Source organism: Pseudorca crassidens, chromosome 3, assembly GCF_039906515.1.
Source record: "Pseudorca crassidens isolate mPseCra1 chromosome 3, mPseCra1.hap1, whole genome shotgun sequence".
NCBI lineage: Eukaryota > Metazoa > Chordata > Mammalia > Artiodactyla > Delphinidae > Pseudorca > Pseudorca crassidens.
Window position 1 is genome coordinate 165,428,316 of NC_090298.1, and position 17,955 is coordinate 165,446,270.

General features: G+C 53.4%; 1 protein-coding gene across 4 annotated transcripts in view; it reads right to left on the reverse strand.

The window, feature by feature from the left end:
• Positions 1-17,955, reverse strand: part of PDE4A (phosphodiesterase 4A) — a 47,077-nt gene that overhangs the window by 7,911 nt on the left and 21,211 nt on the right. For 3 of the 4 annotated variants that reach the window (XM_067733784.1, XM_067733783.1, XM_067733785.1), the window contains 7 exons: positions 7,732-7,923; positions 6,760-6,796; positions 6,569-6,639; positions 5,718-5,767; positions 5,427-5,539; positions 1,919-2,012; positions 143-366 (listed from right to left, as the gene is read on the reverse strand). In XM_067733784.1, coding sequence (XP_067589885.1) covers positions 143-366; positions 1,919-2,012; positions 5,427-5,539; positions 5,718-5,767; positions 6,569-6,639; positions 6,760-6,796; positions 7,732-7,923 — 781 coding nt within the window. Of the gene's footprint in view, positions 1-142; positions 367-1,918; positions 2,013-3,503; positions 3,930-5,426; positions 5,540-5,717; positions 5,768-6,568; positions 6,640-6,759; positions 6,797-7,731; positions 7,924-17,955 lie in introns of those variants that run through there. The other variant, XM_067733786.1, reaches the window with a different exon arrangement.

The following is a 17,955-nucleotide window of genomic DNA, read 5'->3' on the forward strand; positions in this document are numbered from 1 at the left end:
CTCCCTCTCTCCTGAGAGTCTCATAAAGCAGGTACACCCGAATCCTCATCTCAGGCTGATCCAAAGCCCAGTCCTTCTTTGGGCCCCAGGAGAACCCTGCCCCTCTCCAGCCCAGCCCCCCCCCCACCGAGGCCCCACCCACTTGGGCCAGGAGTTCCTCTTGATCGGTGTTCACCCCAAAGCGGGGGATGCTGGAATCGTTCAGGCTGCTACTATGCACCACCTTCTTCACCCCGGTGATCTGAGACATGGGCTGGAACTGTGGCCCTGGGGGCGGAGGCTGCTGGGAAGGTCTCTGCCGTGGGACTTGCTGTTTTTCTCGATCCTTCATTGCGGGTGATGGGATCTCCACTTCATTCTGCTTGTCTGCAGAAGATAGAGGAGAAGCCAGCATGAGAACCTCACAGAGGCTCCCTCATCTGGCTCTCAGACCGCCCCCCCGCCACCAACCCCTCAAGCCCTGGGAAGTCTCACTCAGGAGGGCAGACCTATTCTGGGTGTCATGCTGTTGGTTACTTATGGACTGGAAACCAGAGAGGAGGTAGGAACTCTTTGGGAGGTGGTGGGCTGGAGTGGGGACCCTGGGGCCAGCCTGGAGCTATAGGGTAGCCCCCGTCCAATCACCAAGTTTGGCATGGGGGTGGTGTGGGAAGTCAGGAAGCAGGGTGGGGATGCTAGAGAGAGCCACCGCCTGCCTGGGATAGGCAGGGAACCTTCTCCAGCAGGCAGGGAAGACACCCCCATGGTGACCCAGAGGGCGGGTGGAGGCGGACAGCGCTGGGAGGCGGGAGGGAAGGGTGGTCTCTGGCTCCATGGACCCCCACCCCCACCCCCTGGACACCAGGCTTTCTGGGGACCAGCCCCAGAAGCCCCTTTCCTGAGCTCTTTAGGGTTTCCAGAGCCCAGCCAGGGCCACCCATTGTGACCTGGGGACCGCCAGTCAATGACAGGGCCTAAGAAGGCTCATTTGCATGCCGTGCTCTTATTGGCTGGATCTCAGGCACACCACACCCCCACTGGCGGGAGTGTTTGAAACTCTGAAACCTTCTTTCCAGCTTGGTGGGGGATGCCCTGAATTCGGGGACCTTTGGTAATAAATTCTGAGGGTGAAATTATCCTGAGTTTGTGGGGGATATCCTCAGCTAGGTCTCTTGGGTTCAGGATGAGATTAGGATGAGTTGGAGATCCCCATGAGCTTGAGGGTTCCAATGAATTTGGGGTATTCTACTGTCTTCAGGGTTCCACTGAGTTAGGAAATTCTCCTAAGTTTGGGGAATCACTTACAGGTTCTTCAGTGGGAGAATCCTATTAAATTTGGGTATCTAAAGTTTGCGGGGGTCTACTGAATTTAGGGGGTCATACCAACTTTGGGGGTTCTACTGAATTTGGGAGACTCTTCAGCTTGGTGGAAAGGTTTAGGGGTCTTTTACGGGCTCTTAAGGGCAGGGTTTCCCTTAAGTTTGAGAACCCTAGTGAGTTCAGGCACCTCTCTTGAGTTTGAGGGGTCTTCTGAATTTGGGGGGGCTGAAATCCAAGTTTGGAGATTCTAGTGAATTTTGGGAGACTTTTCAGCCTGGAGGCATTTTAAAGTTTAGGAATTCTATTTGAGTTTGGGAGTTTCTTGGGGTCTTGAGTTTAAGAGTTCCAATGGGGTTCCCCTAAGTTTGGAGGAGCTTTGCAGCTTGGAGAGATTTTTAAATGTGGGTGTTCTAAAGAAGTTGGGGTCCCACTAAATTTGGGGGCATCGCGATATAGTAGCTCTTGAGCGTGGTGACTTTGACCTTTGGGGAGTTGAGTCGGGGTTCCCTGGGCAAATGTGGGCAACAGGACCCAGGGTCTGCGGTGGCCCCCTGCAGTCCAGTTATGCAATGCCTCCCCCCCCACACCCACCCACACACAAGTGCCACCCTTCACTCACCTAGGAATGTGGTGGAGATGTACTCAGAGACCTGGTTTCCTGACCTGCTCATCTCTGACAGGTGTGTGAGTTCACGGTTTAGCATCCTCTTGAACTAAGGTGAAGGAGGCAAGAAGGAAGGAATGATGGGGTCATGGCAGGTGTGGGTGTGGGGGGGTGAGGCCAGGCCCTCTCAAGAAACTTCTGCAGAACCCGTGAGTCCCTCTCACTTCTCTGCTCAGCCAACAGAGTCCTCAGCAGGCTGCTAGAGGGGAGGGGTCAGTCCTTCCTCTCCTCCCAGCTCTGGATGGGGGTACCCAGGCTTGGGGAGTCAGGACTCAGCATACCCCTCCCTGTCTGAGGAGGCGGGGCTCCTCTCACCATATTCCCTCCTTCTCCCCCCCAAGGAGGAGCCAGAGGGGCACCTGTGGAAGGGAGGGGCTCCTACCTAACAGGAAGCCAATGGGGTGTCAGGAGAATCCCGTCACCATGGTGATGGGAGTCTCCTTAGCAACTCCCCCTCCAACCAGCTGCTGAGCTGGGGGAAGGGGGGGCAGCCGGCGGGCCCTTTAACCCCTGCCTTCCCAGAGCTACCCCTGGCCCAGGTCTTCCCAGACAGGGACCCCACTCCCTAGGGTCCCGGCCCCCAGCCCCCAGCCTGGTTTGGGAGGAGGGAATGTAGTCCTGAAGTTCTGGGTGGAGAGGTTTGACCGGGGCAGGGAGAATAGTGAGCTGAGGAAACCCTAGTTCAGTCACCCAGGGGAGGGGGTTCCCATCATAGCCCCCTCTCCCCCAACCTCAGAGTGGTGGACAGATGCACAGGTGGACGGAGTATACCCAGAACCAGGCTGGTCCCCCCATAGCACTTCACACAAGCATCTGCTGTGACATTGTGCGTGAGGAGAAAGGGCATCGGCTCCCCGCCCCCAAGCTCCACCAAAGCACCCCCAAAGCAGGAGCAGACTCTGTCCAGAGAGGCAAGAGGGACATTCAGCAGGAAGGGTGAGCCCGCATGGCCCACATCAGGACGAGCGCTCCCTCCTCCCACTGCTGCCAGAGGCCTGGGCACACATAGAGTCACACACACACACACACACACACACGATGGACCCACAAAGTCACGCAACCGCACACAGACTCCCATATTACACAGTTCTACACAGCCCCAGACACACAAACCAAGGAGCATACACAATAAGGCAGTCACTGACACTCGGGGTCACATGCCCCAGAAAATCACGCCGCTCTGGGCTCATAAACATGGCCCCAAACACAACACCACAATCAGAGCCACGTGACTTCAGCCAGGGCCACCCCCTGGTCCCTGACCCAGGCAAACAAGCATATAGTCAGGCAGCCCCCCACCACTGCAGACACACACGTGTGTGCACTGGCAGTCACACCCAGAGAAAGACTCACACCCCCAGCCACCCGCCATCCACGCCCGGCCCTGGGCCACACACAGAGAGACCCAGTCACAAGGCTTCACGTCCAGGCCGCACACGTGCACAGCTGCACACACAAGCCTAGACCGGGGGCTGGAGGGTCTGAGGTGGGAGGACCAGAGCCGGGGCTCCTGCCCATCCTCCACCCCGAGTTCCCCTACCTGGTCCCACCAGCCCACCAGCCATGGCTTGGAGCAGGTCTCGCAGAAGAAATCCACCAAGGGCATCTTGGAGTCTTAGCCCTGCTCAGGGCTGCCGCACACAGAGGCTGGGCTTGGGGAGTCCCGGGATTAGCAGCTACTGTGCGGGGGGCGGGGGGGCAGGGCGCTGGGCAGGTGGGCAGTGGAAGGGGGAGCCGCGGAGGGGCCCGGGCCGGCCCAGCAGGGCTGGGGGCTCCCTTCCCCTCCGCGCTCCCGGCAGCAGACCCGGTTACATGGTCCGCCAGCCCCTGGCCCCGATGGGCACTCGCGCGGCAGCGGCTGGAGGCGGCCAGGGACCCCTGCCCATGGAGGGGTGGCAGGGTAAGGGTCCCAGGAGGAGGCTTCGGAGGCTCTGGGCTCCGTGTGTTCGCCTGTGTGTGTGCGTGTGCGTGCTCACTGCAGCACTGGCAGGCTGCACTCGATGTCAGGTGGTGCTGGAGGTGGGGGGGGCGTTAAAGGGGCATTGGAGCCCACGGGCCTCAGGCAGGACCCAGCTGGGGCTGCTGGGGAGAGGCAGGGAGGCACGCACACCCTGGAGAGGACGTGCCCCCTCCGTGGACACACCCAGAGACAGACACACACCCACATGCTCCACACACAGACACACCCACACTCTTCCACACCTTCCACACCAATACAGCCAGACACCTGACACACTCATGCACTTGAATACACTCCAACACCCAAATGCTCTCCGTCCTTTGCTGACCACACACACACACACACACAGAGTCACAACTCTGTTGTTCAACACATTTATAGATATATAGTTAACCTCACAGAAATACAAATGCCTTCAGACACACCCCTTCCAAGAACGCAGACTCACACTCAGATGTGGAGACACACACTAAGGGATAAACACCCAGATACTGGACACACAGACACACTCAACACACCCACAGACACACTTGTAAACAAACACAAATACCCATGTGTCCTTAGACACATCCATAAGGGGATACTCACACTCACACCCACAGATACACACGCACACACCCCATCGTAGAAATACACCCACAGACCTACATTCAGAGACACAGTCACATTCTCGGATGCTCAACACACCCTCAGGGACACAAGCGCCCTCAGACTCACATGTTCCCAGACAAACCTCCACGCATGGGTGTATGCACCCCCCAACACAGACACCTCTACCTGCACATTCATTTCCTGATAGGCATCCTCCCACAAGGGCTGCTCCCATGCTGCACAACTCCAGGAAGTGTCATTCACATTGCCTGCTTTCTGAATGGTGTCCCCGGGAGTTGTGCAGTGCACAGTCTGCACAGCTATGCATGGAAGCCTTGCACCCTCTCCCACAGCCCTGCAAGCGTGCACACACACACACACGCACACACACACACACACACAGTTACAAACACATGGAGATATACACTCAGATTCACATCTGGACCGACACACACCTCTAGACATACACACCCCTCTGCCACAGCCCCCCACACTTACAGCCCCACGTAATCAGCTGTGCACACCCATACACGCTCCATAGATACACACGTGCATGCCACTCCTGCCGGATCCTATTGGAACACACCTTCCCACGCTGCAAATACGTAGCCAACAAATCAACAGCCACATAGACCCATAGCCACAGATACACATTCACAAACCATAGAAACATACAACCCACCCCCCGGGAGAGATCGTCACCTACGGACACACACACACACAAACACGCACACACATACACCCCAGGGCCCCCCAGCCCTGGGAGAAGTCAGAATCTATAGGCGCTACAAAGTCCGCCCAGGGATTGACTCCACTCCATAGGCTCTAGCCACAGGCTGACCCCGCCCACCAGCCACGCCCCACAGTTAACCCCACCCCAGCAGTCGGCCCCACCCCACAGGCCTTGCACACCTTGTGGGATGCCATCTCGCTAACAGAGCGGTAGGTCTGCATGGTCTCCAGCTGCTCCAGACACCAGTCGAGCTCCTCCAGCGTCTCCCGGGCCAACTGCTGACACGTCTCTTCTGGAGAAGGAGCAGCCAGGGCAGTGGCTGAGAGGGTCTACATGCAGACCCCAGAGGTGATGGGGGCCCACCACGTGAGGAGGGTGCAGGGAGAGGGGGATGAGACAGCCTCCCCGGGTGAGGGACCCCCCACTGGGGCAGCAAGAGGGGTCTTTCCCATCCCCCGGGGCTTAGTTACCTGATAGCGTGGCCTTGCAGATGGGGGTTGGGCCACCCAGCGGGGACCGCCTGCAAAGAAATGGGGCTCCAACAACAGCCTGGTTCTCCCCCATCTCTGCTTCCCCTTGTCCATGAAGAATGCTGATTTTCCTTTTTCTGAGCCTTCTCTGTGTCCCAGGCATGCTGCCATGTACTCTGCCCGCAGCCTCTCACAGAGCCCCACAAGAACCCATTTTACAGATGAGGAAACTGACGCTCCAGGAGGTGAACTGACTTCCTCAAGACTACACGGCTGGTAGGGTCAGGTCCTGTGTCTCCAAAGTCCCTGCTTCCCTGACCATCCCTCCCCCCAGCTCCTTGAACATGAGGATGGCTCTGCCGCCCACTCCCAGAGGGACCAGCAGCTCTCAGCCACACCTCTGCCCCCAAATAATAACAACTACTTCTATTTAGTGAGCACTTGCTATGTGCTGAGCAATATTCAAGCGCTTTCTATATATCACCTTCTGAACTCCTCACAGCAGCTCTCTAATGGAGACACTATGAAATTCCCATATTATGGAGGGGAAACAGAGGCACCAGAGGATGCTATTTGCCCAGCAAGTTGGCATCAGGGCTAGGAGTGGCCCAGAGGCTGGGGTGGCTGGCCACCTAAGAACTCTGTCCAGACCCCTCCGTCTTTATTTATAAAAGTTTCTGCGTCTTAGGCATTCAAATCACAATGATTTACTGGCTCAGAGGGAGCTGTCACTTGAACAGAGGCTCAGAGAGGTCAAGTGCCTGCCTGAGGTCACACAGCAGCACGGAGAGTTGAACCCAGGTGTGCTGAGCCTCATGTTCATGGGGCATTGGGGCCCAACCTCCACTTACTTGTTGCTGGGAATGGGCACATTGGTCAGGAGGGAGAAGTTGCTGCGAACGCTCCGGAGACTGGCCAGCACCTGAGTTGGGGAGCCACAGTGAGGAAAGTGGTCCACCCAGAGGGGCAGCGGGGGCTGGGCCCCTGTCCCCAAGTGTGGTGTAAGGTTAGAGCCCCTCCCTCCTTAGGGGAGGGGTCTTACCTGGGCGAACGGTGTCACGATGAGGTCCTCTGCATGCCTACAAGGACAGGGGCAGGTCAGGGGTCCTCACAGTGGGACCCCCAAGGGCCCAGGGTGGAGAGGGGCTGGGATGCAGGGAAGCAAGTCTCTTGGGGGGGCGGTCACTCTGGGGGGGGGCTGGGCCCAGGGAGGCTGGTGGGCAGGAAGGGGGCTCTGTGGGTCGGTGGGGGGAGGACAGTTACACCTCACAAGGGTGGCCATGCTGCGGGGGGCCGGGCAGGGAGAAGGGCTCAGGGGTGTGGGTGGGGCGGGGGGGAGGTGGGCGCAGAGACAAAAGGAGGGCGATGAACACACCATAGGGGCTGGGCTTGGGGAGACCAGTGGCGGGGAGGGGGGCGGAGGGCCGGAAGGAGCCGCGGGGAGGTGAGATGGATGCCTCGATGGGTAGGGGCAGGGCTGGAGGACTGGATGAGAGGGAAGGGGGCTGAAGAGATCAGGAGTGCTCACACCTCCACAGGTGGTCATGATAAGGGGGGCTGGCTTTGGGAAGCCCAGAGTGGGGGAGGAAGAGGGGGTCAGCCCAGGTGGACACACTGGAAGCAAGTGGTGGCCAGGAGGGGCTGGCTCCCTTCTTGCTGGAGAGACGGGATGAGGTGGGCCAGGTCCCCAAAAACCAAGGGGTAGGAGTGGGCTTGGGCAGGTTGGGTAGGCGGGGACTATATGGACTTGAGTCTGGGCTGGGCCTGAGGGAGGGGTTCAGTGTGGCTGGGCAGGGGGCAGAGATAGGGTGGGCGCTCATACGCCGCTGGGTGGACATGCTACAGAGGGACTGAGCCCTCGACAGGGGATAAGGGTGCTGTTTACTTTTCACTAGGGAGGACGGGTGTGCAGGTGGACGGGGACTTGGGCAGTGTCCCCCTCCTTGCTGGGAAGGGCAGCTTGTGCTGGGGCCAGGCCTGGAAGAGCTGGCGGGTAGGGATCGGGGGTGCTCACGCCTCGCTGGTGACCGACGAGTTCCGGGACATGGTCTTGGGTGACATGTCATAGTCGCTGTCTGAGCGGTAAAGAAAGGATTCTCGGCGCTGGCTGGTGGCCGCCCCAGAGTGTAGCACGAGTCCCGGGCTCGCCTGCGAGTCCAGGGGGCTGCGGCCTGGCGATGGCGTCGGCCCATTCTCCGCCTCCAAGCTGCAAGGGGCGGGCAGGAAGAGGGGTCGGGGGGCTGAGATGGCATTGGGGGGGGTGGGTCAAGAGGAATACGGGGACCAGGGAAATTCCTGGCAGAGAGACAGGTACCCCAAAAGAGATGGGAGACAGGAAATGACAGAGATCAGTGACTGAGCGCCTTTGTGGGCCAGGTCCTGTTGCAGGAGCTGGAGACACAGCAGGGACCAAGACAGACCATGATCTGCCCTCACAGAGATGACACGGGGAGGGCTAGACTATCAAAAGGTTAACCTAGCAGCAACGCACACCCCAAAAGTCGTGGGGTCTTCCTTGGCTCTGTTTTTTCCTTTGCACCTCAAATCAACCACATTTGTTCAGAATCTGTCCACTTTGCACCCCTTCCTCGGCCGGCCCCACCTTAACACTTGCCTGGACCAGTACATTCGCCTCTGCCCTGGTCCCCAGCTCCCGTCTTTGCCCCCCAGTCTGCTCTCCTACAGCGGCCAGAGGGAGCCTGTGAACACCTGAGTCAGGTCACATCACTCCTCTTCTCAGAACCTTCTACGGCTCCCAGCTCACTCAAAGCAAAAGCCAAAGTCCTTGCTGTGCCCACAGACGCTCCCCACGACCTCCCAGTCTACCCCTCACGTACTCTGCTCCAGCCATAATGGCCGCCTAACTGTTCCTTAACATTCCAGATACATTCCTGCCTCAGGGCCTTTGAACATCCCTTTGCCCAGATCTCCATTGGCGCCTCCTTCACTTCCTTCAGGCTCCTTCTCAAATGTTGCCTCCTCAGGAAGGCCTCTCCTGACCAACCCATCTAAAATGTCAACCCCTGCCCTTATAGTTCACATTTCCCTTCCTTAAAATAAATACTACTTACCTGACACATTCTATATTTTACTCTTCACTGTTTGCCTTCCCTTCTAGAACTAAGCTCTGCAGGGCAAGGACTTTTGTCTGCTTTGTTCACTACTGTATACTTTAGGCCAAGAACATGGCCTGACACGCAGTGGATGCCCAAGAGATGTCAATCACATGAATCAATGTATGAGTGAATGAATGAATATACGGACTGCCATGCAGAGAATTAAAATGATGTGGGTAGGGCTTCCCTGGTGGCGCAGTGGTTGAGAGTCCGCCTGCCGATGCAGGGGACACAGGTTCGTGCCCCGGTCCGGGAGGATCCCACATTGCCGCGGAGCGGCTGGGCCCATGAGCCACGGCCGCTGAGCCTGCGCGTCCGGAGCCTGTGCTCCGCAGCGGGAGAGGCCACAGCAGTGAGAGGCCCGCGTACCGCAGAAAAAAGAAAAGTGAGGTGGGTGACTGGAGAGGTGATTTTAGCTGATATGGTTGAGACGGGCCTCTCTGAGGAAGTGATATGTGCAGGATATCTTTCAGGAGCAGGTCCTGAAAGATGAGAAGGTGTAGGCCACAGGTCAGGAGGTAGGAGAAAGTACTCCAGGGTGAGGAAACAGCAAGTGCAAACGCCCACTGGCAGGATTTGGTTCTTGTTGGAGGACCAGCAAGGAAATTGGTGTGGCTTGAGCAGAAATACAGACAGATGACAGAGACAGGACACAGCCTGGTGGCACTGGCAAGACAGACCCTCAGGATGAGTCAGGGAAAAGCTGGCTGTGCCACTTCCCGGCTACGTAACTTGAGGGAAAGATGGAATTTCAGTTTCCTCATCTACAAAATTGGGACAACCACCATCTGCCTCAGGCCATCCAGGTGACCAGTGTCAACACAGGCAAAACGCTCAGAATGGTGCTTAACAAAGAGCTCAGAAAACACTGGCAACTACAAGTCTATCAGCCTCATATATGCCACCTGGGTAGTGAACTCAGCAAGGCAATCAGTATGAAGATTTGAGGATGAGAGTGGGGAGCTGTGTGCCTGTGACATGCTGTGTGACTTCAAGAAGGTCACTGCCTCCTCTGGTCTGTTACTCTTAAAGTCAGGGGGTTAGCAGACTGGTCAGCCGACTTCAGGCAATGCTCTGGTGGGTACAAGGGGGTAGGGGGAAGAAAGAGAACCCTCCCTCCCTTTCTGGTCCTACTACTGAATGTCAGCCTAAGATTTTATTTGAATGTTCCCTCTGCCAAGAAATAAATTTGAAATCTCCTAGGCCAGGACAGTGATATCAATTTCCATATATTGGGCCTTTCTTCCGGGCCAGTCCTGGGGTGAGGGAATGGGGAAGGACTTCATTGCCTCCATTTTACAGATGAAGAAACTAAGGTTCAGAGAGGAGAATGATTGGCTCTGTGTCACACAGCAAGGTCATGGTGGGGTCAGAATTCAAACCAAAGTCTTGTGATTCCTCAGACCAAAATGTTAACTGCTGCCCTCTGCCGACTTGACCCCCATCAGAGCACATTCCTCCCCTTAGAGCAAATGTTTCCAGGGGTCAGGCGGCCAACATAAAAAGCAGAGTGGAGCTGGGGACCCTGACCAACCAGATGTTCCAATTTTAGTAAAGAAACCAGAAATTTTAAATAGCCAAAAATTCCAACTTCTTTTAAAAACAAACTTCAAAAAACGTTTTAAAAACATTGAAAACTGCTCTGCAAAAGACACTGTCAAGAGAATAAAAAGACAAGCTATAGACTGGGAGAAAATATCTGACAAAGGACTTGTGGCCAGTGTACATGATGAACTCTGAAAACTCAATAAGAAGAAGACAAATAACTCAGTGAAAAAATGAGCAAAAGTATGGTCAGTTCACCAAAGAAGATATACAGATGGCAAATCAGCACAGGAAACATCATTCCTCCTTAGGGAAATGCAAATTAAAACCACGGACTATCACTTCACACCTACTAGCATGCTAAACAAATGAAAACTGACAACGATATCAAGTGATGATAAGGATTCAGAGCAACTGGAACTCCCATTCATTGCTGAGGGGAATGCAAAGTGGTACAGCCCCTCTGGAAGACAGTTGGTCAGTTTCTTATGAAATTAAACACATGCTTATTGTACAAGCCAACAAATCCACTCCTATATATTTACCCAAGAGAAATAAAAACATACTTCTACTCAAAAACCTGCTGACTGATGTTTAGAGCAGTTCTGTTCATAGTCACCAAAAACTAGAAACAAGCAAATCAAGTGTGTGTCAACGGGTGAATGGATAAACGGTAGCAGAGCCATGCCACGGAATACTATTCAGCAATTTCAAAACCACAAGCATGAACTACAGCTCTTCCTTGACTTATGACAGGGTTATGTCCTGATAAACCCACCATAAATTGAAAATATCGATAGCTGAAAACACATTTAAGACACCTAAACTACCTACATCACAGTGTAGCCTAGCCTACCTGAAACGTGCTCAGAGCACTTACATTAGCCTACGGTTGGGCAAAATAATCTAACACAAAGCGTATTTTATAATAAAGTGCCGAATAGCTCATGTAATTTATGGAGTACTGTACTGAAGCTGAAAAACAGAGTGGTTGTACGGGTCTAGAACGGTTGTAAGTGTATCAATTGTTTACCCTCATGATCGCGTGGCTGGCTGGGAGCTGCGGCTTTTGCTGCCACTGCCCAGGATCACAAGAGAGAATCAGACCACATGTTACTAACCCAGGAAAATATCAAAAATTGAGGTACGGTTTCTACTGCATGCGTATTGCTTTCACATCATTATGAAGTTGAAAAATCATAAGTCGAACTGTCATAAGTCGGGGACCATAAGTACTGTGAAAGAATAAATATATATATTTGGCCTCAGCCTTGGTTTCCTGGTACACAGTTCCTGAAACCCTGGAAATCTCCACAGTAATAGGTATCTTTTTGTATGCTAACGAGATGACTGACCGCTAGGGACTCCTGGACAGCCTCCGGATGGGGGCTGGTTGCCAGGAGAGCCAACCATGTGATTAGAGAGGCTGGACCAGTTCAGGGACCAGGACTGGAGGTTGAGTTAATCACCAGTGGAATGGCCAATGGTTTAGTCAATCGTGGCTACATAATGAAGCCACCATCAAAATCCCTGAATGACACGGTTTGGAGAGCTGCTGGGTTGCTGAACATATCAAGGTGCTGGGAAGGTGGCACACCTGGGGAAGCTCCAAGTCCCTCCCCCAATTCCTTTTTATATGTATCGCTTCCATCTGGCTGTTCCTGAGTTGTATCTTTTAAAATAAACCAGGAGGGGCTTCCCTGGTGGCGCGGTGGTTGAGAGTGCACCTGCTGATGCAGGGGACACGGGTTCGTGCCCCGGTCCAGGAAGATCCCACATGTTGCGGAGTGGCTGGGCCCGTGAGCCATGGCCGCTGAGCCTGTGCATCCGGAGCCTGTGCTCCGCAACGGGAGAGGCCACAACAGTGAGAGGCCCACGTGCCGCAAAATAAATAAATAAAATAAAATAAAATAAACCAGGAGGGGAATACAAAAAATAAATTTTTAAAAATTAAAAAAAACCACCACCACCCCCAGCCATCTAGTAAGTAAACTGGTTTCCTGAGTTCTGTGAACCGTTCTAGCAAATTATCGAACCAGAGGAGGGGGTTGTAGGTACCTCTGATTTACAGTTGGTCGCCCAAAAGCACAGGTGACAACCTGGATTTGAGACTGACATCTGAAGTGGGGGAGGTCTTGTGGGACTAAGCCCTTAACCTGTGGGATCTGCACGAACTCCAGTTAGTGTCAGAATTGAATTAAACTGTAGTTCACCCAGTTAATGTCCATGGAGTATTGGAGAATGGGTTGGTGTGGGGAAAAAACCAAACACATTTTGTGTCAGAAGTTTTCTGCAAAAGTAGAAAGAAACAGTTTCCTTTTTAACTACTCAAACACAAAATAACTTGGATGACTCTCAAATGAATTTTGCTAAGAGAAAGAAGCCAGTGGTGGGGATTACATGTGTCAAAACTCATACAACTGGGGCTTCCCTGGTGGCGCAGTGGTTGAGAGTCCGCCTGCCGATGCAGGGGACACGGGTTCGTGCCCCGGTCCGGGAAGATCCCACATGCCGCAGAGCGGCTGGGCCCGTGAGCCATGGCTGTTGAGCCTGCGCGTCTGGAGTCTGTGCTCCGCAACGGGAGAGGCCACAACAGTGAGAGGCCCACATACCACACACACACACAAAAAAACCCCTCAGGGCTTCCCTGGTGGCGCAGTGGTTGAGAGTCCGCTTGCCGATGCAGGGGACACGGGTTCGTGCCCCGGTCCGGGAAGATCCCACATGCCGCAGACCGGCTGGGCCCGTGAGCCATGGCCGCTGAGCCTGTGCGTCCGGAGCCTGTGCTCCGCAACGGGAGAGGCCACAACAGTGAGAGGCCCACGTACCGCAAAAAAAAAAAAAAAAAAAAAAAACCCTCATACAACTAATAAATGAATTTAGCCAAGTTGCAGGATATCAAATCAACACACAAAAGTCAGTTGCTTTTCTATGCCCTTAACAATGAACAAACTAAAAGGGATATTATGAAAACAATTCCACTTACCATAGCATCAGAATGATTAAGATACTTAGGAATAAAGTTAACCAAGGAGGCAAAACCTCTGTATACTGAAAACTACAAAATGTTGCTGAAAGAAATTAAAAACACAAATAAATGGAAAGACATACCATATTCATGGACTGGAAGACTTAATAATGTCAAGATGTCCATACTACTCAAAGCAATCTACAGATTCAATGCCATCCCTATCAAAATTGCAACAATGTTCAGGACTTCCCGGGTGATGCAGTGGTTAAGAATCCCCCTGCCAATACAGGGGACACGGGTTTGAGCCCTGGTCCGGGAAGATCCCACATGCCTTGGAGCAATTAAGCCCGTGCGCCACAACTACTGAGCCCGCGTGCCACAACTACTGAAGCCCGCACACCTAGAGCCCGAGCTCCCCAACAAGAGAAGCCACCGCAATGAGAAGCCCTTGCGCCGCAACGAAGAGTAGCCCCTGCTCACCGCAACTAGAGAAAGCTGGCGCGCAGCAATGAAGACCCAACGCAGCAAAAAAAAAAAAAAAGAAGAAAGAATAAATAAAAATAAATTTAAAAAAATAAAAAGACACTATTCAGGGAGTGAAAAGGTAATCCACAGAATGGGAGAACATTTCTTTTTTTTTGCGGTATGCGGGCCTCTCACTGTTGTGGCCTCTCCCGTTGCGGAGCACAGGCTCCGGACGCGCAGGCTCAGCGGCCATGGCTCACGGGCCCAGCCGCTCCGCGGCATGTGGGCTCTTCCCGGACCGGGGCACGAACCCGTGTCCCCTGCATCGGCAGGCGGACTCTCAACCACTGCGCCACCAGGGAAGCCCCAGGAGAACTTTTTTTTTTAATAGCTTTTTTTGTTTGTTTGCTTGTTTTTGCCCGCACCACGGGGCAGGCAGGATCTTAGTTCCCCGACCAGGGATTGAACCTGTGCACCCTGCAGTGGAAGCGTGCAGTCTTAACCACTGGATCACCAGGGAAGTCCCGGGAGAATGTTTTTGCAAATCTCATATTTGACAAGGGATTAATGTTCTAGACTATATAAAGAACTCCTAAAACTCAACAACAACAACAACAACAAAACAAACAACCCAATTAAAAGTGGGAGGGAATTGCCTGGTGGTCCAGTGGTTAGAACTCCGTGCTCTCACTGCTGAGGGCCTGGGTTTGATCCCTCGTTGCGGAACTAAGATCCCACAAGACACGTGCGTGGCAAAAAAAAAAAAAAAAAGTGGGAAAAGCACTTAAATAAACATTTCTTCACAGAAGATATACAGATGGACAATAAACATGAGAAGATGCTCAACACCACTGGTCATTAGGGAAATGCAAATCAAAACCCCAATGAGAGGGACTTCCCTGATGGCGCAGTGGTTAAGAATCCACCTGCCAGTGCAGGGGACACGGGTTCGATCCCTGGTCCGGGAAGATCCCACATGCCACAGAGCAACTAAGCCCGTGTGCCACAACTACTGAGCCTGCGCTCTAGAGCCTGCGAGCCACAACTAGTGAGCCCGCATGCCATAACTACTGAAGCCTATGCACCTAGAACCCATGCTGCACAATAAGAGAAGCCACCACAATGAGAAGCCCACGCACTGCAATGAAGAGTAGCCCCCGATCACCACAACTAGAGAAAGCCCGCGTGCAGCAACGAAGACCCAACGCAGCCAAATATAAATAAACTTATATAAAAAGAAATCCCGGGGCTTCCCTCGTGGCGCAGTGATTGAGAGTCCGCCTGCCGATGCAGGGGACACGGGTTCGTGCCCCGGTCCGGGAAGATCCCACATGCCGCGGAGCGGCTGGGCCTGTGAGCCATGGCCGCTGAGCCTGCGCGTCCGGAGCCTGTGCTCCACAACGGGAGAGGCCACAACAGTGAGAGGCCTGCGTACCGCAAAAAAAAAAAAAAAAAAAAAGAAATCCCAATGAGATACCACTGCATACCCATCAGGATAGCTATTATTTAAAAAAAAAAAAAAAAAGGAAAATAACAAGTGTTGGGGAGCACGTGGAGGAATCAGAATACTTGTGCGCTGCTGGTGGGAATACAAAATGGTGAAGCCAGTGCGGAAAAGAGTTTGGCAGCTCCTCAAAAACTTAAGTACAGAATTACCACGTGATCCAGCAAAGCTAACTCCTCAGTATGTACACCCCAAGGAATTGAATGGCAGGACTCCAACAGATACTTGTACACCAGTGTTCCTAGCGGCATTATTTACAACAGCCAAAGGGCAGAAACAACTCAAATGCCCATTAATGGGTGAATAACGAAAATGTGGTATATATACAATGAAATATTACTCAGCCTTAAAAAGAAAGGAAATTCTGACGCATGTTTCAACATGAATGAACCTTGAAAACATTACGCTAAATGAAATACGCCAGACACAAAAGGACAAATATTGTACAATTCCACTTACATGAGGTCCCTAGAGGAGTCAAATTCATAGAAACAGAAAGTAGAATGGTGGGTGCCAGGGGCTGAGGGAGTGGGAATGGGGAGTTAGTGTTTAATGAGGACAGAGTTTCAGCTTAGGAAGATGAAAAAATCCTGGAAATGGATGGTGGTGATGGTTGCACAACAATGTGGTTGTACTTAATGACTGAATTGTACACTCAAGTTAAAATGGTAAATTTTATTATGCATATTTTACACAATTAAAAAAAAACCCTTATGCAATATATACTAAAAAGGCTGAATTTTGGGAATTCCCTGGCAGTCCAGTGGTTAGGACTCTGCGCTTACACTGCCAGGGCCCTGGTTCGATCCCTGGTCGCAGAACTAAGATTCCACAAGCTGCACAGCACAGCCAAAAACAAGGTGAATTTTACTTTATGTTAATTTTTTTAAGTAAATTAAAAAAAACACAAAACCCTCAGGGACTTCCCTGGTGGCACAGTGGTTAAGAATCCGCCTGCCAATGCAGGGAACACGGGTTCGAGCCCCGGTCCGCGAAGATACCACATGCCATGGAGCAACTAAGCCCGTGCACCACAACCACTGACCCTGCGCGCCTAGAGCTTGTGCTCCATAACAAGAGAAGCCACCACAGTGAGAAGCCCCTGCACTGCAACGAAGAGTAGCCCCCGCTCGCCGCAACTAGAGAGAAAGCCCGCACGCAGCAACGAGGACCAAATGCAGCCAAAAAAAAAAAACAAAAAAACCACGCTCAGGAATGAAAATACTCTTAGATCATAAGCTTGGGCCTTTGATGATAATGCCCATTTATTAAGCACCTGCTGTGTACTGGGTGCCAGGTTAGATCCTTTAAGCTTATAGTAATAATAATAAGATATTTATTCAGTATCTGCCGTGTGCCTAGCACTATCAAAGTGCTTTGTACACGTGAACCCAATGAGGTCTCCCACTAACTCTGTGAGTTGGGTTCTGTTAACGTCCTGGGTCAACGAGGAGGCGGTGGTGCAGAGAGGCAGTGAGGGGTTGGTGGCCTTGCTGCCTGCGAACCATGTCCTGTCTCCCAAGGCCCAGCCTGGGCGTTTTGGCTCTGCTGAGTGCCCCTGTGGAGGGGAGAGGAACATAGTTCCATACTGAGGACCTCAACCCCCCCCAGGACCTGAAGCCACAGTTCGTTGGGGGAAGGTGAGACCCAAGTCCAGAGGGCGCCCGACTAGCCTTGCGGACAGATCCTGCAGCCCCAGGGGACTCAGCTCACGTAAGCAGGAGCCCAGAGGCCGGGATGGGAAGAGGAGGCTCCCTGGGGCCCTGCTGTTTGTGCTTCCAGGAGCGAATGTCCCCTGGGCTGTGGAAGGGCAGAGGAGAATCGGGCCTGTTGAACTGCAGCCTGAGTGTGTGTGTTTGTGTATGTGTGTGTGTGTGTGGGGGGGGGTGGGGTCTCAGCTACCCCTCAGAACCAAACCCCAGAGCTGTGGGAACTCACCCCTCCCTGACCTGCCACTGCTCAGCGTGGCCAAAGTCTGGCTGGAGGCTGTTCCAGCACTGTCCCAGTGGGACCTGAAGCCACAAATCGGAGTCAAGGGCAGCCGACAGGCCCTGACATCACAGCCACACACCCAGACACTTCATCACAAAGGAAACGACTTGCCCAAGGCTCCCCTTTGGACAGGCTGACCACTTGATGGCATTCTCAGTTGAAGCTGCTACCTGCCTCCACCCCTCTGGGGCCCCGAGGCCTGCCCACCTGGGCTCCCAGAGCATCAGATTGGGCCTCTGCAGGACTGTGCAGCCTAGGGGCAGATGCAGGCTTCAGAGAGTTCTGCTGCAGGGGCCGATGGGAAAGAAACAAGCAGGGGAGTGGGGGTGGCCAGGAAAGGGGACACATCCCAGTTGGTAAAGATCATGACAATGAAAGTAGCCAGCTGCTACTGAATGTCACATGCTAGGCACTCTGCTATGCCTGGATGTGTACTAATGCCCCATTTTCCAGAGAAAGAAACTGAGGCACAAAGAGGATGAGTAAGTAACTTGGCTAGTGGTAAAGCCAGGATTTGAACCAGGGCAGCCGGGCTACAAGGCTGCCCAGTAAATCACTGGGTGTCCGTCTCCCCCAGGCAGGCCTGGCATCTCCCTGGGCTCCCTGCCCCACTCCACCTGACTGCCTTGTAGGAGGTGCCAAGCA